This window comes from Glandiceps talaboti, chromosome 7 (assembly GCF_964340395.1).
Source record: "Glandiceps talaboti chromosome 7, keGlaTala1.1, whole genome shotgun sequence".
NCBI classification, from domain to species: domain Eukaryota; kingdom Metazoa; phylum Hemichordata; class Enteropneusta; family Spengelidae; genus Glandiceps; species Glandiceps talaboti.
The window spans coordinates 24,822,415-24,848,988 of record NC_135555.1 but is presented as its reverse complement, the minus strand read 5'-3'; the positions used below and the strand labels follow the sequence as shown (position 1 = coordinate 24,848,988).

At 36.2% G+C, this 26,574-nt stretch overlaps 2 protein-coding genes across 2 annotated transcripts; both read right to left on the bottom strand.

Annotated features, from left to right (window-relative positions):
- Positions 1–1,078: 1,078 nt before the first annotated feature.
- LOC144438291 (uncharacterized) lies at positions 1,079–18,312 on the bottom strand. Its single transcript, XM_078127347.1, has 5 exons — positions 18,115–18,312; positions 15,209–15,396; positions 12,587–12,676; positions 11,162–11,276; positions 1,079–1,583 (listed from the first exon to the last, which is right to left on the bottom strand). The coding sequence occupies exons 1-4, from the start codon at positions 18,307–18,309 to the stop codon at positions 11,183–11,185; spliced, it is 567 nt and encodes a 188-aa protein (XP_077983473.1). The 5' UTR covers positions 18,310–18,312; the 3' UTR covers positions 1,079–1,583; positions 11,162–11,182.
- Positions 18,313–21,537: 3,225 nt separating this feature from the next.
- On the bottom strand, positions 21,538–26,526 carry LOC144437676 (uncharacterized). The gene is made up of 3 exons (XM_078126681.1): positions 26,380–26,526; positions 23,359–23,425; positions 21,538–22,475 (listed from the first exon to the last, which is right to left on the bottom strand). The coding sequence occupies exons 1-3, from the start codon at positions 26,449–26,451 to the stop codon at positions 22,387–22,389; spliced, it is 228 nt and encodes a 75-aa protein (XP_077982807.1). The 5' UTR covers positions 26,452–26,526; the 3' UTR covers positions 21,538–22,386.
- Between the last annotated feature and the right edge of the window lie 48 nt (positions 26,527–26,574).

Genomic DNA, 26,574 nt, shown 5'->3' with positions numbered 1-26,574 from the left:
CCAATGGCATTGTAGCACAACTGCATTTGGCTGTTGCTATGGACATGGTCTTGTTGCTAGGGATATTTGCATACACATTTGGAATCTTTATTAACTTGCCTACCCTTCCCACTTTTCATCTTTATAATATAAACCATCATTTAACTGTTGCTATGGGCGTGGTCCTGTTGTTGGGCATATTTGCATACATTTTTTGAAACTTTACTTACTTACCTACCCATCCCTGTTGTTATCTTTGTAATATGCATTGTCATTTCACTGTTGCTAAGGGAGTAATCATGGTTGCTAGGGCCAGTTGTATTGAAATGTTTTCAACAATACCTGCAGAACAATACCTCCAGAAACATCCCTACCTAGTTTCAACCCATTCACCATACAGTTCAAGATATAAGTTTTTACCAAAATAGAGGTTTGTAGACCTAATTTGCATATCGCTGATGGGATCATCATGTTATGAATACAGCTTCATCTACACATCCTAAGATGCATCCCCATTAAATTTCAATCCAATCTGCTCAGTAGTTTTGGAACTATATATCTTTGACAAAAAAAGAAACTTAATTTACATATCACTGATGAGATCATCATGTCATGAACAATTTGTAATATATATATACACCTCTAAGAATGCTCCCATCAAATTTCAGAATTATCTGCTCTGTAGTTTTGGAATGATGGATTTTTGACCAAAAAGACTCATTTTGGCCCTAATTTGCATATGACTGATGGAATCGTCATATCATGAACAATTCTTAATATAAACACATCTAAGAACATTCCAATCAAATTTCAGATTGATCTGCTAAGTAGTTTAAGTTTTTGACCAAATATCACATTTTTTTTTACCCAAATCACACACCGGTGTTAAGATCGATTTGATTTGAACAATTTCCCAACGAGACACCCAAGGTAATATACCCCACCAAATATCATGGCAAGCGGTCCAATGGTTTTTGACTTTAAGTTGATTACACACGCACAGACGGACAGACAAACAGACAGACAGACTGACAGAAAGACATACACACACACACACACACACACACACACACACACACACACACACACACAGACACTTTGCCATGCCTATAGCACTACTGAACTTTATCAGTTCAGTTGTGCTAAATATATGAAATCAATTGTGGACGGTGAATTAAGTGACAATTTTAGTCACTAAATGAAAAGTCTTGATAACTAAATTTATGGCCTAATGTGGACCATACATGTAGATTAAGGTCACATGTGATGTGGTGCCATAGACTGTATAATGGCAGATCACATATGATGTGGTGCCATAGACTGTTATGGCAGGACGGATAGTTACTATAGATGAGTTTTTCTCACATTTTATTGGATTGAGCAACACTTAAAGGTGTATTCAAAGTTCTTCAAGTTTATCTATATTACAAGTAAGTAGGGAATAAATGGATACTGCTGAGATTCAAGTTATTTTCAATAAATAGTGAAAATCCTGAAACAAATTTCTATTAACAGCAAATATAAGGTAATGCGTGCTCTGCATCCAATATTTGATATCTGTCAGGCTATTTTCCTTGCTGCATTTGTGTCTATCAAGTAATTGCCTGCAAAGAAACAAAACAAAGACAACATTAGTACAGACTTAGGCCACAAGATCTGACAGTTAAAGCCACTAAATTGTAATAATTCAATTTTTAACAAAAATGTATTAGACTCTGAGAATTTTCTCTTGCTACACCATTTACTGCTGCAGCAGTAATGACTTTCTCTTGCTACACCACTTACTGCAGCAATGACTTTCTCTTGCTACACCACTTACTACAGTAATGACTTTCTCTTGCTACACCTCTTACTGCAGCAACGACTTTCTCTTGCTACACCATTTACTGCAGTAATGACTTTCTCTTGCTACACCACTTACTGCAGTAATGACTTTCTCTTGCTACACCACTTACTGCAGCAATGACTTTCTCTTGCTACACCACTTACTGCAGTAATGACTTTCTCTTGCTACACCACTTACTGCAGTAATGACTTTCTCTTGCTACACCTCTTACTGCAGCAATGACTTTCTCTTGCTACACCACTTACTGCAGTAATGACTTTCTCTTGCTACACCACTTACTGCAGTAATGACTTTCTCTTGCTACACCACTTACTGCAGTAATGACTTTCTCTTGCTACACCACTTACTGCAGTAATGATTTTCTCTTGCTACACCTCTTACTGCAGCAATGACTTTCTCTTGCTACACCACTTACTGCAGTAATGACTTTCTCTTGCTACACCACTTACTGCAGTAATGACTTTCTCTTGCTACACCTCTTACTGCAGCAATGACTTTCTCTTGCTACACCTCTTACTGCAGCAATGACTTTCTCTTGCTACACCATTTACTGCAGTAATGACTTTCTCTTGCTACACCACTTACTGCAGCAATGACTTTCTCTTGCTACACCACTTACTGCAGTAATGACTTTCTCTTGCTACACCACTTACTGCAGTAATGACTTTCTCTTGCTACACCTCTTACTGCAGCAATGACTTTCTCTTGCTACACCTCTTACTGCAGCAATGACTTTCTCTTGCTACACCATTTACTGCAGTAATGACTTTCTCTTGCTACACCACTTACTGCAGCAATGACTTTCTCTTGCTACACCACTTACTGCAGTAATGACTTTCTCTTGCTACACCACTTACTGCAGTAATGACTTTCTCTTGCTACACCTCTTACTGCAGCAATCACTTTCTCTTGCTACACCTCTTACTGCAGTAATGACTTTCTCTTGCTACACCATTTACTGCAGTAATGACTTTCTCTTGCTACACCACTTACTGCAGTAATGACTTTCTCTTGCTACACCACTTACTGCAGTAATGACTTTCTCTTGCTACACCTCTTACTGCAGTAATGACTTTCTCTTGCTACACCACTTACTGCAGTAATGACTTTCTCTTGGTACACCTCTTACTGCAGTAAGTGAGATGACTTTCTCTTGCTACTCAACTTGCAGTATGTATGCAAGTGATTGCATACAAATCAATTACTAACTGGATCTCTGGATCTCTAAAGTCCAGATTGAAATATTTTTACCACTTCACAGGAGTCATGATAACTCTTGTGAGTATATAACTCATTACAAAACAGTTTCACAAAATGTTCCAGTTGTAGCTAGTGTACAGTATACACAGTGTTACACCATGTACTGCTATCTCAGTATACACAGTGTTACACCATGTACTGCTATCTCAGTATACACAGTTTTACACCATGTACTGTTATCTCAGTATACACAGTGTTACACCATGTACTGCTATCACAGTATACATAGTGTTACACCATGTACTGCTATCTCAGTATACACAGTGTTACACCATGTACTGCTATCTCAGTATACATAGTGTTACACCATGTACTGCTATCTCAGTATACATAGTGTTACACCATGTACTGCTATATCAGTATATACATAGTGTTACACCATGTACTGTTATCTCAGTATACATAGTGTTACACCATGTACTGCTATCTCAGTATACATAGTGTTACACCATGTACTGCTATCTCAGTATACATAGTGTTACACCATGTACTGTTATCTCAGTATACACAGTTTTACACCATGTACTGCTATCTCAGTATATACATAGTGTTACACCATGTACTGCTATCTCAGTATACATAGTGTTACACCATGTACTGTTATCTCAGTATACACAGTTTTACACCATGTACTGCTATCTCAGTATATACATAGTGTTACACCATGTACTGTTATCTCAGTATACATAGTGTTACACCATGTACTGTTATCTCAGTATACCCAGTGTTACACCATGTACTGCTATCTCAGTATACACAGTTTTACACCATGTACTGTTATCTCAGTATACACAGTGTTACACCATGTACTGTTATCTCAGTATACACAGTGTTACACCATGTACTGTTATCAGTATACAGTGTTACACCATGTACTGTTATCTCAGTATACCCAGTGTTACACCATGTACTGCTATCTCAGTATACCCAGTGTTACACCATGTACTGCTATCTCAGTATACACAGTGTTACACCATGTACTGTTATCTCAGTATACACAGTGTTACACCATGTACTGCTATCTCAGTATACACAGTTTTACACCATGTACTGTTATCTCAGTATACATAGTGTTACACCATGTACTGCTATCTCAGTATACACAGTTTTACACCATGTACTGTTATCTCAGTATACATAGTGTTACACCATGTACTGTTATCTCAGTATACAGTTTTACACCATGTACTGTTATCTCAGTATACACAGTGTTACACCATGTACTGCTATCTCAGTATACACAGTTTTACACCATGTACTGTTATCTCAGTATACATAGTGTTACACCATGTACTGTTATCTCAGTATACACAGTTTTACACCATGTACTGTTATCTCAGTATACACAGTTTTACACCATGTACTGTTATCTCAGTATACACAGTGTTACACCATGTACTGTTATCTCAGTATACACAGTTTTACACCATGTACTGTTATCTCAGTATACACAGTTTTACACCATGTACTGTTATCTCAGTATACACAGTTTTACACCATGTACTGTTATCTCAGTATACACAGTGTTACACCATGTACTGCTATCTCAGTATACACAGTTTTACACCATGTACTGTTATCTCAGTATACATAGTGTTACACCATGTACTGTTATCTCAGTATACACAGTGTTACACCATGTACTGTTATCTCAGTATACACAGTTTTACACCATGTACTGTTATCTCAGTATACATAGTGTTACACCATGTACTGTTATCTCAGTATACACAGTGTTACACCATGTACTGCTATCTCAGTATACATAGTGTTACACCATGTACTGTTATCTCAGTATACACAGTTTTACACCATGTACTGCTATCTCAGTATACATAGTGTTACACCATGTACTGCTATCTCAGTATACATAGTGTTACACCATGTACTGTTATCTCAGTATACACAGTTTTACACCATGTACTGTTATCTCAGTATACACAGTTTTACACCATGTACTGCTATCTCAGTATACACAGTTTTACACCATGTACTGCTATCTCAGTATACACAGTGTTACACTATGTACTGTTATCTCAGTATACAGTGTTACACCATGTACTGTTATCTCAGTATACATAGTGTTACACCATGTACTGCTATCTCAGTATACATAATGTTACACCATGTACTGTTATCTCAGTATACACAGTGTTACACCATGTACTGTTATCTCAGTATACATAGTGTTACACCATGTACTGCTATCTCAGTATACACAGTGTTACACCATGTACTGCTATCTCAGTATATACACAGTGTTACACCATGTACTGTTATCTCAGTATACATAGTGTTACACCATGTACTTCTATCTCAGTACACTGTGTTACACCATGTACTGTTATCTCAGTATACACAGTGTTACACCATGTACTGTTATCTCAGTATACACAGTGTTACACCATGTACTGTTATCTCAGTATACACAGTGTTACACCATGTACTGCTATCTCAGTATACACAGTTTTACACCATGTACTGCTATCTCAGTATACACAGTTTTACACCATGTACTGTTATCTCAGTATACATAGTGTTACACCATGTACAGTTATCTCAGTATACACAGTGTTACACCATGTACTGTTATCTCAGTATACACAGTGTTACACCATGTACTGTTATCTCAGTATACACAGTGTTACACCATGTACTGCTATCTCAGTATACAGTGTTACACCATGTACTGTTATCTCAGTATACATAGTGTTACACCATGTACTGTTATCTCAGTATACATAGTGTTACACCATGTACTGTTATCTCTGTATACCCAGTGTTACACCATGTACTGTTATCTCAGTATACACAGTGTTACACCATGTACTGCTATCTCAGTATATACATAGTGTTACACCATGTACTGCTATCTCAGTATACCCAGTGTTACACCATGTACTGCTATCTCAGTATACATAGTGTTACACCATGTACTGCTATCTCAGTATACCCAGTGTTACACCATGTACTGCTATCTCAGTATATACATAGTGTTACACCATGTACTGCTATCTCAGTATACAGTGTTACACCATGTACTGCTATCTCAGTATACACAGTGTTACACCATGTACTGCTATCTCAGTATACAGTGTTACACCATGTACTGCTATCTCAGTATACACAGTGTTACACTATGTACTGTTATCTCAGTATACACAGTGTTACACCATGTACTGCTATCTCAGTATACCCAGTGTTACACCATGTACTGCTATCTCAGTATACACAGTGTTACACCATGTACTGCTATCTCAGTATACACAGTGTTACACCATGTACTGCTATCTCAGTATACACAGTGTTACACCATGTACTGTTATCTCAGTATACACAGTGTTACACCATGTACTGCTATCTCAGTATACCCAGTGTTACATTATGTACTGTTATCTCAGTATACACAGTGTTACACCATGTACTGCTATCTCAGTATACATAGTGTTACACCATGTACTGCTATCTCAGTATACACAGTGTTACACCATGTACTGCTATCTCAGTATATACATAGTGTTACACCATGTACTGTTATCTCAGTATACACAGTGTTACACCATGTACTGCTATCTCAGTATACATAGTGTTACACCATGTACTGCTATCTCAGTATACACAGTGTTACACTATGTACTGTTATCTCAGTATACACAGTGTTACACCATGTACTGCTATCTCAGTATACAGTGTTACACCATGTACTGCTATCTCAGTATACACAGTGTTACACCATGTACTGCTATCTCAGTATACATAGTGTTACACCATGTACTGCTATCTCAGTATACACAGTTTTACACCATGTACTGCTATCTCAGTATACACAGTTTTACACCATGTACTGCTATCTCAGTATACACAGTTTTACACCATGTACTGCTATCTCAGTATACACAGTTTTACACCATGTACTGCTATCTCAGTATACACAGTTTTACACCATGTACTGCTATCTCAGTATACACAGTTTTACACCATGTACTGCTATCTCAGTATACATAGTGTTACACCATGTACTGCTATCTCAGTATACACAGTGTTACACCATGTACTGCTATCTCAGTATACATAGTGTTACACCATGTACTGCTATCTCAGTATACATAGTGTTACACCATGTACTGCTATATCAGTATATACATAGTGTTACACCATGTACTGTTATCTCAGTATACATAGTGTTACACCATGTACTGCTATCTCAGTATACATAGTGTTACACCATGTACTGCTATCTCAGTATACATAGTGTTACACCATGTACTGTTATCTCAGTATACACAGTTTTACACCATGTACTGCTATCTCAGTATATACATAGTGTTACACCATGTACTGCTATCTCAGTATACATAGTGTTACACCATGTACTGTTATCTCAGTATACACAGTTTTACACCATGTACTGCTATCTCAGTATATACATAGTGTTACACCATGTACTGTTATCTCAGTATACATAGTGTTACACCATGTACTGTTATCTCAGTATACACAGTGTTACACCATGTACTGCTATCTCAGTATACACAGTTTTACACCATGTACTGTTATCTCAGTATACACAGTGTTACACCATGTACTGTTATCTCAGTATACACAGTGTTACACCATGTACTGTTATCAGTATACAGTGTTACACCATGTACTGTTATCTCAGTATACCCAGTGTTACACCATGTACTGCTATCTCAGTATACCCAGTGTTACACCATGTACTGCTATCTCAGTATACACAGTGTTACACCATGTACTGTTATCTCAGTATACACAGTGTTACACCATGTACTGCTATCTCAGTATACACAGTTTTACACCATGTACTGTTATCTCAGTATACATAGTGTTACACCATGTACTGCTATCTCAGTATACACAGTTTTACACCATGTACTGTTATCTCAGTATACATAGTGTTACACCATGTACTGTTATCTCAGTATACAGTTTTACACCATGTACTGTTATCTCAGTATACACAGTGTTACACCATGTACTGCTATCTCAGTATACACAGTGTTACACTATGTACTGTTATCTCAGTATACATAGTGTTACACCATGTACTGTTATCTCAGTATACACAGTGTTACACCATGTACTGCTATCTCAGTATACATAATGTTACACCATGTACTGTTATCTCAGTATACACAGTGTTACACCATGTACTGTTATCTCAGTATACACAGTGTTACACCATGTACTGTTATCTCAGTATACACAGTTTTACACCATGTACTGCTATCTCAGTATACATAATGTTACACCATGTACTGCTATCTCAGTATACATAGTGTTACACCATGTACTGCTATCTCAGTATACACAGTGTTACACCATGTACTGCTATCTCAGTATATACACAGTGTTACACCATGTACTGTTATCTCAGTATACATAGTGTTACACCATGTACTTCTATCTCAGTACACTGTGTTACACCATGTACTGTTATCTCAGTATACACAGTGTTACACCATGTACTGTTATCTCAGTATACACAGTGTTACACCATGTACTGTTATCTCAGTATACACAGTGTTACACCATGTACTGCTATCTCAGTATACACAGTTTTACACCATGTACTGCTATCTCAGTATACACAGTTTTACACCATGTACTGTTATCTCAGTATACATAGTGTTACACCATGTACAGTTATCTCAGTATACACAGTGTTACACCATGTACTGTTATCTCAGTATACACAGTGTTACACCATGTACTGTTATCTCAGTATACACAGTGTTACACCATGTACTGCTATCTCAGTATACAGTGTTACACCATGTACTGTTATCTCAGTATACATAGTGTTACACCATGTACTGTTATCTCAGTATACATAGTGTTACACCATGTACTGTTATCTCAGTATACATAGTGTTACACCATGTACTGTTATCTCTGTATACCCAGTGTTACACCATGTACTGTTATCTCAGTATACACAGTGTTACACCATGTACTGCTATCTCAGTATATACATAGTGTTACACCATGTACTGCTATCTCAGTATACCCAGTGTTACACCATGTACTGCTATCTCAGTATACATAGTGTTACACCATGTACTGCTATCTCAGTATACCCAGTGTTACACCATGTACTGCTATCTCAGTATATACATAGTGTTACACCATGTACTGCTATCTCAGTATACAGTGTTACACCATGTACTGCTATCTCAGTATACACAGTGTTACACCATGTACTGCTATCTCAGTATACAGTGTTACACCATGTACTGCTATCTCAGTATACACAGTGTTACACTATGTACTGTTATCTCAGTATACACAGTGTTACACCATGTACTGCTATCTCAGTATACCCAGTGTTACACCATGTACTGCTATCTCAGTATACACAGTGTTACACCATGTACTGCTATCTCAGTATACACAGTGTTACACCATGTACTGCTATCTCAGTATACACAGTGTTACACCATGTACTGTTATCTCAGTATACACAGTGTTACACCATGTACTGCTATCTCAGTATACCCAGTGTTACATTATGTACTGTTATCTCAGTATACACAGTGTTACACCATGTACTGCTATCTCAGTATACATAGTGTTACACCATGTACTGCTATCTCAGTATACACAGTGTTACACCATGTACTGCTATCTCAGTATATACATAGTGTTACACCATGTACTGTTATCTCAGTATACACAGTGTTACACCATGTACTGCTATCTCAGTATACATAGTGTTACACCATGTACTGCTATCTCAGTATACACAGTGTTACACTATGTACTGTTATCTCAGTATACACAGTGTTACACCATGTACTGCTATCTCAGTATACAGTGTTACACCATGTACTGCTATCTCAGTATACACAGTGTTACACCATGTACTGCTATCTCAGTATACATAGTGTTACACCATGTACTGCTATCTCAGTATACACAGTTTTACACCATGTACTGCTATCTCAGTATACACAGTTTTACACCATGTACTGCTATCTCAGTATACACAGTTTTACACCATGTACTGCTATCTCAGTATACACAGTTTTACACCATGTACTGCTATCTCAGTATACACAGTTTTACACCATGTACTGCTATCTCAGTATACACAGTTTTACACCATGTACTGCTATCTCAGTATACACAGTTTTACACCATGTACTGCTATCTCAGTATACCCAGTGTTACACCATGTACTGTTATCTCAGTATACATAGTGTTACACCATGTACTGTTATCTCAGTATACACAGTGTTACACCATGTACTGCTATCTCAGTATACCCAGTGTTACACCATGTACTGTTATCTCAGTATACACAGTGTTACACCATGTACTGTTATCTCAGTATACACAGTGTTACACTATGTACTGCTATCTCAGTATACCCAGTGTTACACCATGTACTGTTATCTCAGTATACACAGTGTTACACCATGTACTGTTATCTCAGTATACACAGTGTTACACCATGTACTGCTATCTCAGTATACACAGTGTTATACCATGTACTAGCTGTTATCGATTGCGATTCACTTCGTCCCAATTTCAACTCCCCCCCAACTTTAACTCTTCCCCACTCTTTCAATATCACATAGGGTAGTAATTTGCAGATCTTTGCAATATGATTTATGTGTGCATGTAATTTAGATAAAAAAAGACGTTCCGATAGTATATCTTAAAGATATATTAACCCCTGTACACCCAATATGCTGACTTTTCAGTTTGGTTTTAGTTTATCCAGCCCCCCCCCCCCCCCCCCCCCCCTACTTGTTTTGGTAGGAAAACCAGACCTTTAATGTAATTGTTAACTTAACATATACTGAAAAATATAACAAACAAACAATTAGACCAGGAATCCAATGCACTGAAATGGACACTAGGGTGAATTGACACTGAAGTGAGACAACACTGAGGCAAGTTGAAATGGGATGAGTTGAAACTGGGATGAAATGATCCATCACCACTGCTATCTACACCAATATTGTAGAGACCGATACAAGACTTAGTAAATCAGTAAAACAATACATCGTGCAATGGTTGTACAAAAAAAACAATTTTGTATTTTACCTGTAAAGGTTTATGTGTCTTTCAACAATCTCCACGAGGACAGAGTCTGGCCAGGGCATCAAATGACTCTTTCACTCCTTTATCAGCTGCATACTTTAGGAGTTCTTTTGCCTCACTGCAAGAGACGCACATTTAAAACTATCATTTATATACAAGGTAATATCAACATCAACTGACCTGTCTAATAAATATACAATTTATATGTTTTGTATCATAGTAAGTAAGTAGAGAATTGGTACTGTGATCAATAGAAATCTAAATGTCTGCATTCAATTTCTGATTTTAGTATCCATCCAAGTTGATTGACACTGCAACTACCACAATACAGGAAAATATAATAATTTTAATAATGAGAATTTAAAACGCGCCTTTCCTCTTGAGAGCTGAAGGTGCTCACAATTATTACTCCTGGCAGCACAATGGCCCTTTACCTCCTCAACTCCCTGGGGGGGGCATACAATCCATTGCAGCCTCTAAAGGCGCACAGAATTAAAGCAGTCACATGGCAACCTCTATCCTACCAGGTCCCCAATTATACAGCTGGGTGGACTGAGGCAGTTGTGGTTCAAATTTTGCCCAAGGATTTTAGCCATTCAGAAACAAACAGCAGCAACGGGGCTCAAAACTGCAACCTGCAGATTCCAAGCCATGCTAACCATTTGCCCATCATGACGCCATGGGGTTATTACAATGGAACTTTGTGATTTAGATCTCCTGGTAGTGATGTTAGATCAACAAGTAGTGTAGACAATGGAATCAGGAAGTGTGAGAGATTAGCAGCATTTTTGGAGTGATACCCACAAGTTTGACCAACTATAGGAATACATAGCAGTTAGTAATTAACAGTCATGAAACAGGGACAATTGTCACTGCATATACATGTAATAGACTCAGGAGAGAACTGAAACAGTGTAGTATTATGAATGAATGAAACTAAAATCATAGACCCTTGGGGTCTATGCTAAAATACATTAAAATTAGGTAATTGCAGTACACAAACAACAGACAAAGTCAAGGTCAAGTAGATAGTAGATCAAGTTAGTATCTCTTGGTGAATGTTATCATGGTGACAAGAGGTAGTAGATCAAGTTAGTATTTCTTGGTGAATGTTATCATGGTGACAATAGGTAGTAGATCAAGTTAGTATCTCTTGGTGAATGTTATCATGGTGACAATGTTTGGTGGAAAGTGAATGCTAAATTTAACTTAATTTTAACCCCTGGACTGTTTCATATACCGTACATAAAATATGACATACATGTAATTGTTATACTAGCAATGTTGGTAAGATTTTTGTAGAGCCAGAATTCTGTTTCAGATCAAAAGGCTTCCGTTGTAACACATGATAGAGATACTAACATTCTAGGACATTTCAAAGACACAATTGCACACAATGGTACATGGTAAAATATAGATTCAACTTACTCTCTCCCAGAAACATCTGTTTGATAGCCTTGTAAATGACCTACAGCCAGATTATGTGAAGCATGGGGATGTCCCTTATCAGCAGCAGCTCTGCAACAAAGGAATAATTTACATAATTATTAAAGAAAACAACTATACAAGTAGACAAGTGATTTAGCTATCAAAATCACTGGGTCTTCTGGAGAAATGTAAAATTTTAATGAAAGTTTTGGTGATACTCTGTGTGTTTTTATTCTCTTTTCAGGCATCACAGGGAGTTTTCATATGTATGTTGAATGCTTCACTGTTCAGCTCTTCATATACTAGGTGTATGTAGTAATGTAGTATGACATACAACAACATAATATACCCAAATCAATACCAAAACCACCAATTTTGTACATTTTTTGGGATTTAAACATTTTAGAACTGTCATTTGGGGTGCACTCAAAGTTAGTGTATTGGGGAAATAAAAAATTGAGGGTTTATCATTCCATCACATTATGTTATTTATGAGCACAGGGTTTAATTTGGAAAATTTATCCTTGTGTGATTTTAACACATTATATGACAGCAATGACACAATATTATTTATGTCAATCTATTGCCAAATTTTCACAAGATATGGTAGTAGATTTGGAAATTAGTAAAACGCTGTCACAAAAAAGCCTGTGAGAGTGCGGGTTGACAGAAATTTGGATTTTGTGCATGCCCATGTAGAGCAATCATGTGAAAATGAACAAAATTGGGATGCATATATATAACCATGTATTCCAACGCTTATATCAGAGATCAGAAACATCACAAACAGTAAGAGTGTACAGTTACTTTCTTTTATCAGGCTCAAGTTGTCAAAAGGAAGGGGGAGGCCTAGATGTATAAAATCAGACTTTGATAACTTCAGTTAACCCTTGTAAGTAACTTCTGTACCAAATATGAATTAGGCAAACAGCCTGGTAGTATTTGACTTTGAGTCTAATTCACACACATATAAACAGAAATCTTCACCAACATTCATTTGAACCTGATTTCAGTTATCACTAAAAAACTTATAATTAGTATACAGGTAAGTAAGATATTCATTTCATTCTATGTGAGACATTGTTGAGATGTTTTAGTAGTCGTTCTGATCAAGTTATGCATGAGTAATCATTCAATTTAATTCTACATTGTCTGACAAAGTAAAGTATTTTGTACGGTGTACATAAAGAAATTTAATCATTATAATGGTAAAAATAGAATTATACTAATACTATAGAAAATGAATTATCAATGATGAAATACAAATTACCTATTCACTGAAATGTAATGTTACAATTTAACATTTCAAGGGACAAACCACAGATGCAATATTTTAGTTGGTACAAGTAAAACAGGTAGTTAGGATTTACAATAGAATACAATACTTATGTGATATTTCATTCATGAATAATCTAATTTCCTATAATACGTAATTTTCACCAGCTTTTACCTGTGCCTCAAGTTGACAGAGATATGGAACTAGTTTGGGAGGAGTGTGCAATCATTGTTTAAAATAGCGAATGTAATACCGTAGTTACAACTCACATTAGGTATAAATTTGTACTCATGCTTGGGAGTTATGGTTAGCTTAGAGATAGATTTATATCATCTGCAATCAAGTGAAGTGAACACTGATCTTTACGTCCCCAATAAGATCATATTACTGTTGTATGCAATGTTATTCCCCAATGTTTGTCTCTAGTTGATATCAGTTAATTCTTTAAAGAGTACATATATGGTGTTAACATATAAGGTGTTGAAGTGTTTAGATTACTCTGCTATAATCTATTCTTTCTGTAAAAGTTAAAAACATTAACTTTCTAACCCAATCTGATTAGAATCCGATATCGTGTATTCGGCATGATTTCTTTTTAGCTCTTATGTTTACTGTCATGAGCGCTCGTTACCTATGTATGACACAATACCATAGGTTTTCTCAAGCCACAAGAGCGTGCCGAGTGAATTATTATTATTATTATTATTTTATTTCTTGTAAGAAAACGCGCTACACATGCGTCTCAGACTGTACAGACTGAAGTTTAAAAAATTGCAATAAAATAAAGAAAATAACAGCACACAAAAAGGGACTAAGTGTAAAACTGGCCGATTAAAATAATTCACAATGTATAAAAACTGACAAGTTAAAATCAATCACTTAAAATGTTGTCAGTCAATGAATGAATGTAATGTGCTGAAATGTACGGGTACAGTATTCAGAGCACTCTGTTCGAAAAGAGCTCAAACACAGACAACAATGTTAGCATTATTATTTGGTGGTTCTTTTTCTTTCAATTTTGAACTTTGAGTGTTATAATTAATGTAAGACGGATTCTGGTTGGCCACTCGTAAGTACGAGCTTGGGTTCAGGAAAACCTATTGTATTGTGTTAGATGTATGTAATGGGTGTTAACAAAAGATTAAACAACAGTAAAAGTAAGACCTAAAAAGAAATCGTGCCGGGTACGATACATCAGATTTTAATCAGATTGTTTCTAACCATAAGGATATCCTGACAAGATTCCTTGCTATTTCACTCTACATGCTAAGTGACATCAATGTGCAGTGTACGTCTACAACCAACAATCTTTCATTCTAACTATAGATATTGGCCAGGAACCTTACCTGAACCATTCCATTGCTTTTTTGTCATCTTTGTCAACACCTTTCCCATTCAAGTACCTCTGACCAACCAGATGCATTGCTTGGGCATGACCCAGGTGAGCATAGGCATGGGTCACATGAAAATGAAGGTGATCAAAATAGAAATATGCATAGTAGATGAAGGCAATGGTGAATATGATGAGACATGCCTGCAACAAAAAATAATTTTCAAATTAAATAAATGACGAAAATTTTCATTAGTTTGGTAGATCAAAATGTTTTTGAAATGATGTAACACACAAGTAGTTCTAGTGAATTGCATTCACGTGGCGCCTTCAATCTGACTTTCCCTATACGTGAGTGGAGATGACTACAGGAACTAGACTAGAATAAGGACTTTCTGTATACGTGAGTGGAGATGAATACAGGAACTAGACTAGAATAAGGACTTTCCGTATACGTGAGTGGAGATGAATACAGGGGTTGCCAGACATCTCGTCCCAAAACGAACTCCTCCCAAACGAACTCGTCCCATCACCATCTCGTCCCACGACTAACTCATCCCAAAATGAAATCGTCCCACTGCCATGTCATCCCAATATGTATTATTTGTAATAACCTAGGCTAATGTTATCTCTTCCTATGACCTCTCTACACCTACCTACCCCTCACACTCAAACGTGAAATGACGCAACTTTGGCAGATTCTGTCGAGAAGGCAACACGACTTTTCATCTGTCGAAAGTTTTGCAATTACAAACTATTACTTTATAGTTATGTTTCCGAACTTTGAAATGAAAAATACGATGACAGAAATTTTGATGTATGATCTATGACGCCACTAGTCCTGTTTGCATACGGAGTTAGTTGTCCCTTTGATCCTCAAGTAAGCGTAGACCCGTGCACTGTCGGCAAGCAGGACTATGACGCTACATGCGTTATGTCTATTTGCAGTTAATTATGAACCACACAGGAATTCTTTGAATGGGACGAGATGGCAGTGGGACGAGTTGGTCGTGGGGCGAGTTGGCCCGGGAACAACTTTACTGGGACGAGTTGATTTGGGACAAGTTGGTTTTGGGACGAAATGACCACCCACCAATACAGGAACTAGACTAGAATAAGGACTTTCCCTATACCTATACGTGAGTGGAGATGAATACAGGAACTAGACTAGAATAAGGACTTTCCCTATACCTATACGTGAGTGGAGATGAATACAGGAACTAGACTAGAATAAGGACTTTCCCTATATGTGAGTGGAGATGAATACAGGAACTAGACTAGAATAAGGACTTTCCATATATGTGAGTGGAGATGAATACAGGAACTAGACTAGAATAAGGACTTTCCCTATATTTGAGTGGAGATGAATACAGGAACTAGACTAGAATAAGGACTTTCCCTATACCTATACGTGAGTGGAGATGAATACAGGAACTAGACTAGAATAAGGACTTTCCCTATATGTGAGTGGAGATGAATACAGGAACTAGACTAGAATAAGGACTTTCCATATATGTGAGTGGAGATGAATACAGGAACTAGACTAGAATAAGGACTTTCCCTATATGTGAGTGGAGATGAATACAGGAACTAGACTAGAATAAGGACTTTCCTTATACCTATACGTGAGTGGAGATGAATACAGGAACTAGACTAGAATAAGGACTTTCCCTATACCTATACGTGAGTGGAGATGAATACAGGAACTAGACTAGAATAAGGACTTTCCCTATATGTGAGTGGAGATGAATACAGGAACTAGACTAGAATAAGGACTTTCCATATATGTGAGTGGAGATGAATACAGGAACTAGACTAGAATAAGGACTTTCCCTATATGTGAGTGGAGATGAATACAGGAACTAGACTAGAATAAGGACTTTCCCTATACGTGAGTGGAGATGAATACAGGAACTAGACTAGAACATAAACTACAAAACAAATTATGGTTTTACAACAAGTTACATGACCCAATGAACTGAAAAAGTGACACCAAAATCTAAAAATTATTACTTTGAAGGCACATATCAATTGACTACATTAAATTGACTGACATAGCATAGTTACATTTATTTTGGTAATCATAATATGTTCAAATTGTATAATTAATGTATAAAACTGAATAATATTATTCTCTCTATTAAAGTGTAAATAGAATATTGAGTAATTTCTGAGATCAAGATCAGCCTCTTTTAAAGCGATTCAAAATTCAGTGGTATGCAATACTGGGCTCTCCTTTTTTTACATTTTCATTATAATCTATTTAATAATTCAATATATCCTTTTCAAATGGTAATGGATATTATATCTTCTCACAATGTATGTGCCATTTTCTCTGACTGTGAGTGATACTGGTCAAAAGAAATTCATTTAATTTGAGAGAAAAGTCTTTCCATATTTAAATGATAATACCTTTTGAAGACACCTACAATTCTAGCTGCTATAATAATAACAATAACAAAATGCTAGGAGTTGTAGGGTGGAACTGTTACTATGGTAACTAGTGGACGCATCTACTCAAATTGTGCTGGTGTGCATGAAATTTTCTTGTACATCAACATTATTATTACCGTTCTATACATATATTAATAATAAATGAAGGTAATTTTCAGCGACAGCCAATCAACTAATGCTTCGTGTTCACAAATACATCGATGTTATTGATTGGGAATGGTTACCAGTTGTACGACCTACAATTTAGAAATGCGAGGTCAGTACAATTTGGTGCACTTGAGATGCAATTAACGCAACATTTTGAAAAAATCTATCAGAGAGAAATTAGTAAAACTGTCTAAAGTTCATCAGATAAACGTCATTAAAGAAATGCTCTTATGTTAACAAATTTACTTGAACGTACAAATAAAACAACTGTTGACAAGTAATGACAGGTGCGTTTTGAGCAACAACGCCGAGCAAGTTTACCTCCAGTATCCTGACGGTTAGCGAGTCTGGTTTCTTCTTTCTGGCCAAGTATACCTTTCCGCCATACGGCAGTCTACTGTCGTATTCGTCGTCATCGTCATCATCATCGTCCTCGACTAGGGGTTGATATTCTGCCTCTCGATTCGCTTTGTTCGGCGAAACCCTTCGCCGCATCTCTTGATCAGAAACAGCCATCTTGCTAATGGATGACTCCCTAAGTTACCAGTCGATATTCACGTTTACTTTCAACCTCCTAGGTTATGCGCGCGTTCTCTCTCTCTCTCTCTCTCTCTCTCTCTCTCTCTCTCTCTCTCTCTCTCTCTCTTCCTTCAAAGCGTCGCATGAAATGCTGCAAATGCTACTGATGACCACTCATGAGTTTCGTCGTTTCAAGTTGAGCTATGATTGAGTACTTAATTTATAGATTTGTACTCTGGATTTTTAAGCAGACTTCTTGACCTACTAGTACCTATAGACTCGAATGACTGATATTAGTATTACTACCATGAACACTGATATTTTGAATTTCGCTGTCCGTTTTCTCGTCGAGAGGACAACGTAAATTGAATAAAAATTCGTTAGTAAACATACTAAGGATAAGTCATGGGGATAAACATACTGGAATTTAGGATTAAAGTTCATACAAACCAAAAATACTGAGAAACAGGTAGATACAATAAAACAAGACATAGCCAGTAGTACATGCCCCATGTGTAAAACCAATGAAATTGAAGATGAGCAACACTTTATCATAAACTGTAAAATGTTCACAGACAAAAGAACATCGATATTAGAACACTTTAAAATATGCCCCCCCCCCCTGATTTGACAGACACAGAAAAATTCCTTCATACAACAGTAAAAATGAGAATATAATTAAAGAAGTGGCTAAATACACATATACATGCTTCAAGCTTAGAGAGTGGTACACTGTCAGCTGCCTCAAGAAAACAAATACACAACATTTTTAAACATTAGCCATTTTTGACGCTCTGCTAGGGTGTATTTTCTTTGTTCGTCTTTGTTTTTATTTATTTGTACATAATGTTATGTTATTTTCTCCCTTTATTGTAAATAGGTCTGATGTCCAGATTTGGTAACCTTTGTTATTAGGCCGGGGTATACCATTTGATTTAAAACTAAGAATACTGACCTGAGTGTGTACCTTCAACGAATCCTGTAATTTGTCATAATGATAAAATAATTTTTTCTTGGTGTTAGTTTTCTGACTTCAAATTTCAATTGTGATCAGGAAAGGGTATTGTTATCACATTGATGTATTACAATTGTAAAATAACACCAGATAGCACTCTTTTGGTCCTTGAATTTCAAATATCTCTAGGGGTGAGAAGGGGAAACCCCCTTCCATACCCACCCCACACTATCGTACTCTTGTATTTTGATTTAAGTTTAACTAGACGTATTATTTCCATCTCACAAAGTATTCTTTTAGTTCTACAATTTCAAAAATGTCTAGGGCTACCCACACTACATTGCTCTCTTGTATTTTGATCCATACTTTACCTTATATTATTACTACCTTGACATGTTATGATTCAAATAACACCAGAAAGCATTCTTTTTGTCCTTGAATTTCAAAAATCTCTACTCATACCCTGCCCCACTTGGCTCCCTCAAACTTGCATTCAACTTTTACTTCCTACTTTCCAAGTTTACAATATATTCATCATGTTATGAGAAAATTCAATTTCAAAAATAAAAAGTTACATGACACAGCGTGACATGATGAAAAGTCAAATTTAGAGCATATATATTTTTTTAATTTGTATACCTCTACTTGGCAAAAATAAAATTGCTGTCTAGTTGCTCTTGTAAAAAAAAAATTGCAGTAATGGTTTGCTGTCAGGTCCAAATCCTCCAGACCCCCCACCCCCCACCCCAAAATCAAATGGTTTACCTCTTAGTCTGTAAGATAGGGCATTCATGGCACACTATCAGCCAGTACTCACTGTTGGCCTCATAGGGCTGAACAACACGACATATCTTAACATGTTAAAGGCTACCTTTCTTGTTTTGTTTTTTACTTTCACTTATAATAAGTTAATATGTGTATCATTCACCTTGCATGCACACTACCAGCTTACTATGTATTTACACCAGATGGTGGCCTGTAATTCTAGAGAGTCAATTAGGATAGCAAATAGCGTAGTAGTACTAATGCTATTAGTCCTTCAAGTCTACAGGTAGGCTAATTTTGAAAGACATGATGAAGAATAACACTGCATGGTCATCATGGATTCAACTACAAGAACAAGAGTATGGTCTTGTGTTTGAATGATGAAGAATACTTACAAGGAAACGAAGGAAAACAGTTGTATCTATGACTACACCATTGAAAACAGTTGTATCTATGACTACACCATTGATGTTTATTCTGTGAATAGGTAGTAGTATATTATCAGAAGAACTCTACATGATGTACTCTTTAGACAGACAGACTAACCAAGTTGAATTTCTTGAAATGAACATTATTTTACTCAAAGTATGTTATTATTGGTAGTGCATTTTTATGCAAAATTTGCAACTGTACTTTTAATTCTCAAGTGTATGTTTGTACATTTTATGAAAATATAATTTAGATGTTTAGAAAAGTGGCCTGTAAAGAAAGTTATACAAGAAGGAGTATCCAAACATACACATGTGCATAGAATCAGAGCAACTCAGTGTTTTAGGGTAAAAAAAATTATACAGGGTGCTCTGTGGTCAAAGCATGGGGGGGGGGGAGCCCAGGCTTAGTTATGTTTACGAAAACACACAAAACAAACAATATACACAATTATAGGGTATGACTATATCACACATAGGAAAACATAATTTGTAATTGTCGTTACACAGAAACGTTCTTAATATTGATTTATAATTATCCTGTTCTTAATTGTCAGGGTTTATTTGTTGTTGTTTATTTGTGTTTTCACCCTGTGGTAAGGCTTAGTTATGTTAACTCAAAATGAATGTCAATGTTTCTATACAACAAGTACTATGGTTTAATAAATGTGAAATGGTCATATTTGTATATACCCCACATGGGATGTGACTGATCCCTACCAAATGTGAGTAGTATATTTTTCAAGTTGTGAAATAATTACCAATTTGACTTCTGATCATAAAAACGTATCTTTCTAAAACAAACATGTTTAGAATTGACTATGTACTTACTAGGCACAATTGACATCAAAATCAACAGAAAGCAGCCATTCCAACGATTTCTGTGTTGTATCTTGTCATCATTATAACATTTGGCCATAGGACAGCTGGGTCAACAATGGTCACATAATGGAATACAGTTTGATATAATCAAACAGTTTAACTTACAACTTAGTCTCTCTGATTTTTGTTTGAGTTCTCTTGGAGGACAGTACATTGATAAGACAGCTCAATTCATAATTTGCTAAATTTTTCACACTTTTTTATTGAATGATCACCAAATAATTACATAACACAAAGTGACAGTAAGACACAGAAACAAATACTGGATTTAAAATGAAAAGTGATTACTTGGTCAATGTAGGAACTTACAATATTTCAGTACAACACTGTTAGATGAAACAAATCCACAGTATGGACAGAACTGTCTGCAGACTAGGACAGCAGAAGGTTATGATAAAATGAGTACAAAGTTTAATTTATCATGGCTTTTAGTCTGTTACAAGGTACTCTAACTCATACAGTCATACAATAGTACAAATGTATGCACATGGTTGTCTGACAACAGGAACACTTCAAAATCATGTAACCAAAATTTATATCAAAATACCAACATTTTTCAAAAATTGACAATTTTCATCCAGGTTACGATATGAACGTTGATTAGATTTATGCATTTAGTAGACTGATTAGGAAGAATCTTGATTTCCATTCTGTATAATTTCAGACTTCAAAACTGCTAGATATGGGGTTTGCATAAATTTCCACTCTAACACTAACCCATCTCTGTTTTATGCTTTTCACAAAATGATCACACAAGGTTTCACTTCTGGTAATTCTGATTACAGCTGGGAGTGTTCAAAATAAACAACCCAGAGTGACATAAATCATTACATAACATTAATTAAAGTTGTCATCAGCTTAAAATTTAGCAGAAATTTAACTGATTATGTACATCAAGTAAAATCAGATTGAATAGCTACACATATTGTGCTACTTATACAGCCACACTATATACAGGACAATATAAAGAAGATATCCCACAGAGGACGGTGTAAGCCAATGCTGAATAATGCATAGCTGGAACAAAAATCAGACAATTCTGCTTCATGGTCCACCTTCATCAACTCCGGCCTGGGTCATCAAGTCAGCTATGTTCTTCTCCAGGTCATCTATACGACCTCCCATGTCATCAAGTAAATGTTAGCTAAGGAAAGACACTACAAGAATGCAATAGTTGACTTTGGTAAATGGGTAGGGATACCCCATCAATAGTTGACTTTGGTAAATGGGTACGGATACCCCATCAATTGTTGACTTTGGTAAATGGGTAGGGATACCCTATCAATTGTTGACTTTGGTAAATGGGTACGGATACCCCATCAATTGTTGACTTTGGTAAATGGGTAGGGATACCCCATCAATTGTTGACTTTGGTAAATGGGTACGGATACCCCATCAATAGTTGACTTTGGTAAATGGGTACGGATACCCCATCAATAGTTGACTTTGGTAAATGGGTACGGATACCCCATCAATTGTTGACTTTGGTAAATGGGTAGGGATACCCTATCAATTGTTGACTTTGGTAAATGGGTACGGATACCCCATCAATTGTTGACTTTGGTAAATGGGTAGGGATACCCCATCAATTGTTGACTTTGGTAAATGGGTAGGGATACCCCATCAATAGTTGACTTTGGTAAATGGGTAGGGATACCCCATCAATAGTTGACTTTGGTAAATGGGTATGGATACCCCATCAATTGTTGACTATGGTAAATGGGTACGAATACCCCATCAATTGTTGACTTTGGTAAATGGGTAGGGATACCCCATCAATTGTTGACTTTGGTAAATGGGTACGGATAACACCCCCCCCCCCCAATCAATTGTTGACTTTGGTAATTGGGTAGAGATACCCCCCCCCCCCAATCAATTGTTGACTTGGTATTTGGGTAGGGATCCCCCCCCCCCCATCATAAATTGTTGACTTTGGTAATTGGGTAGAGATATCCCTTCCATCACTTGTTGACATCTTACAAAAAAAAATCATCCCGAATAGGTCAAAAAGGATATTTCTTGTTATGATTTGGTCTGACATCTGTTGGAATCTGTCTTGCATTTGTTGTAATAGTGTCTGCACCTGTAAAATTAAAATAAATAAATAAATAAGTAGTGATCATGTCAGATTTCAGTTCAGTTATAATAAAAAAGATCTGATTTGAATGCATAGATATTCAAAGGTAATACTTTTTTTTTTCAAAATAAAGAAAAAAAAAGTGTTAATGGAATGTGAATTTCATATAGCAAGCCAGAGTGACATCATTTATGACATGATGGGTCTCTCTCCAGGCTTAAATGAGTGCCAGTCAGTTATTGACATGAGGATTTTCTCAGTCTGAAATGAGTGCAGGTCAGTAATCTGTAAGGTATGCGATGACGGGATGCCCTCTTACAACATTGGCCAACTCCTACTAGTACATGTTGTACATGCATGTACTAGTCTGTCAGGTATGCCATGACAGGGCGCCCTCACACATCGGTCAACTCCTAGTCTAGAGGGACAAATATGTCAAACAGAAATAGAGTGGTACATTGTACAGAGAATGACAATTTGGAAGAAAAAATGACAAGGTTATATAAATTTATGTATTAACCTATTTGCAAAACCAGAAGAAAGAATGTATCATTGAATGCATGGTGTATTATTATTAAAGGAATATAATACATAAAATGCTGGCAATTTGCCACGTTGACCATTACAAAAATGACACTTTATTGCTACAAAACACAGAGGCACTACTTTGGAATTGTTCAAGGTTAATTACATTTACACTTGTATCTGTTTCTATAAAATCTAAAATACACACCATGTTACATGTAGCAAGCTGAATAGCTGATGATCCCTACATGACATTCAACTTATTTCTCTATCAATTGTATTGACTAGCCAAGGTTGTAAAATGCAAAGGAATAAAATATATCTTATTGATAGGATGCCAAGTTAGAATGCAACTCTGGCACCAATTTCTATGAATATCAAAATATCTCCAAACTCTGCCAATAGAATGCTTGTTCCTGGTTCTTTAGAAATGATAAAGAAATTTAGGGGTTCATCATCTTGTTTTCAAGGAAATTGACAATCTGTTATTTTCACACAGAGTTAACATGAATAGTCAGTGGCCATATCGGATTCTAAAATGGCTTTTAATTTTAAAAATTAAAACTTTGTACGACAACCCCTTATTTTCCCATGATTTTTTATTGGGTTGAGTTTTCTTGAACAAAGAACCAGAAAGTTTGAAAAGTTTATTTCTAATGTGCAGTCTACATCAATCTGAAGCAATGCTATCAAAACCTTTAGTAAGTACAGTGTTAGCCAATTGAATAATCTGGTGTTCCATGCGATGGGTATACTAGGTACATTGTAAACGTATTAGTCCCTATGGTGTGGAAGCCACTTCAGACAAAGATATTGTTAACAAAATTGTCTACAGAAAGTCCTCAACTTACTGCTACATTATGCATATGATATAATTGATACTGTATCTTGAAAGCATACATTGTAACTCTGTAATTGATACTGACAGGTGTGATCAGTTTGGCTGGATGCCCAGATTCTAGTCCAAACATGAAATTATCACATTCTCATTTTCTCAAGTGTGCCCTATTGTCAACATTTCTAATTTCTGAATTTGAATTTATGAATGAATAAACTAATATGTGAATTTCATGGGAATGTTACAATAATAGTCAACTACAGGGACTACATATTATCTTAGGTTGGGTAATCAATCACAATCACAATGTAGTAACCGTTTTTGGCTAGATGCCAACTGGTCCAAAATTTGTTTAAGAATAGAGTAAGAAATAAGTAGACTTTGGTTGAAACCAATGTGAATACAACTGTCACAACTGTACAAATTACTGAACTGATTTGATATGCAATGTAAAACCTTTATGGGAGTAATATTTGTAAATGCATACATTTTGTACATATACCATTACTACATAGGCATGTATGTAGCAATGGAAGAATCTGGCACAAATACAGTCTAGTAGAGAGAATTTAAAAACTGCTGGATGACAATTATAAATTTATACAACTTTAATTTCTCTTAATTTAGTAGATTATATATAAAAACCTGGCAATGTTTAAGTGTATAAATTATGTGACGAGTAGTAGGTAGAGTACAGTGTGTGTCAATGCTACAATTCAAATTAAAAATTGTGAAAATTGTGGCTGGCACCTATGTTCATTTGTATGTGCTACTATGGCAACTAGACTCCATACTGCATAGTTGGTGCATGGAGATCTAGTCCACACTATGCACTGCACAGAATACAATACCCTGTATGCTGTACTAAGCAATGTTCATGGTCACAATAGTTTGATCAGGTATTCTTTGTGAAATGTCAAGGTACAATATTTTATGTGTACCTGGCAATTACACATTTCAAACATAATTTGTAGTTGTGTTACACCTTCATAGACATTGTCCTTCACACATTTCTAAAAAATCGTTATGTGAATTAATATGTGCTATTAGTATTCGTAGAAAAGTTGACCATTTTAGCTAGAAGCCAATATACAATGTACGTCAAACAGTACAGTGAAGTTTCAACTTGAAGGGAGGAAAAATAATTTGATAATACTGACATTTAGATTGCGTACTACATTTGTATATACGTGGGCATAAAAAAAACGCCATGACTTGGACACAACTGAATTTCTCTACAGCCGTAACGGTTAAAAGAACTTCCGTTAATTAATCAAGTCTAAATAAAAAAATAACCCCCAAATGACGGTGAAAGAATCTAACACACAATAAAATTACTCTACTGAATATTCAATATGAAACTGTTTCCGACAAAATCACGTCCTACAAACCATGACGAACTCAAAAATGTGTAGGTAAGACGCCATACAGTGCTCCAACAATGTGAAGTATAATAACGCTATAAACGTCCCACATATCCATAGTTATGGCCATGGACATTAGTTTCAATACAAAAAATCTGAAGACTTGGTTGCAGAGAGAAGAAAACAAATTCTACCGTACGAAACAGAATCCCGATTGTATTAAATATACTTACGAACTGTGTTAAATCTTGAACATTTTTTGGGTCAGAGCTGTCCATCCTGAGATCTGTTTTAGTATCGGTCATAGTAGAAATTATTAGGAGAGAGAATGTTTGCCACAAAACCCACAGTAACTATTTCTGGTGAACAAATAACGCTTTGCCAATACGCATGTCCAATGACCCTGCAGCGAATTTCAGCGAACAGCT

Bases quoted from the DNA above. Each gene is read 5' to 3' on its own strand.
- LOC144438291 (XM_078127347.1), bottom strand. From the start codon at position 18,309: ATGGCTGTTTCTGATCAAGAGATGCGGCGAAGGGTTTCGCCGAACAAA. The intron at 12,677-15,208 runs GTAAGGTTCCTG...CCTTTGTTGCAG, and splicing joins AAAGCAATGGAATGGTTCAG to AGCTGCTGCTGATAAGGGAC. The intron at 11,277-12,586 runs GTAAGTTGAATC...CGTCTCTTGCAG, and splicing joins ACAGATGTTTCTGGGAGAGA to TGAGGCAAAAGAACTCCTAA.
- LOC144437676 (XM_078126681.1), bottom strand. From the start codon at position 26,451: ATGACCGATACTAAAACAGATCTCAGGATGGACAGCTCTGACCCAAAA. The intron at 23,426-26,379 runs GTAAGTATATTT...TTAATTTTACAG, and splicing joins TTCAAGATTTAACACAGTTC to GTGCAGACACTATTACAACA. The intron at 22,476-23,358 runs ATATCCTTTTTG...GCTAACATTTAC, and splicing joins AGACCAAATCATAACAAGAA to TTGATGACATGGGAGGTCGT.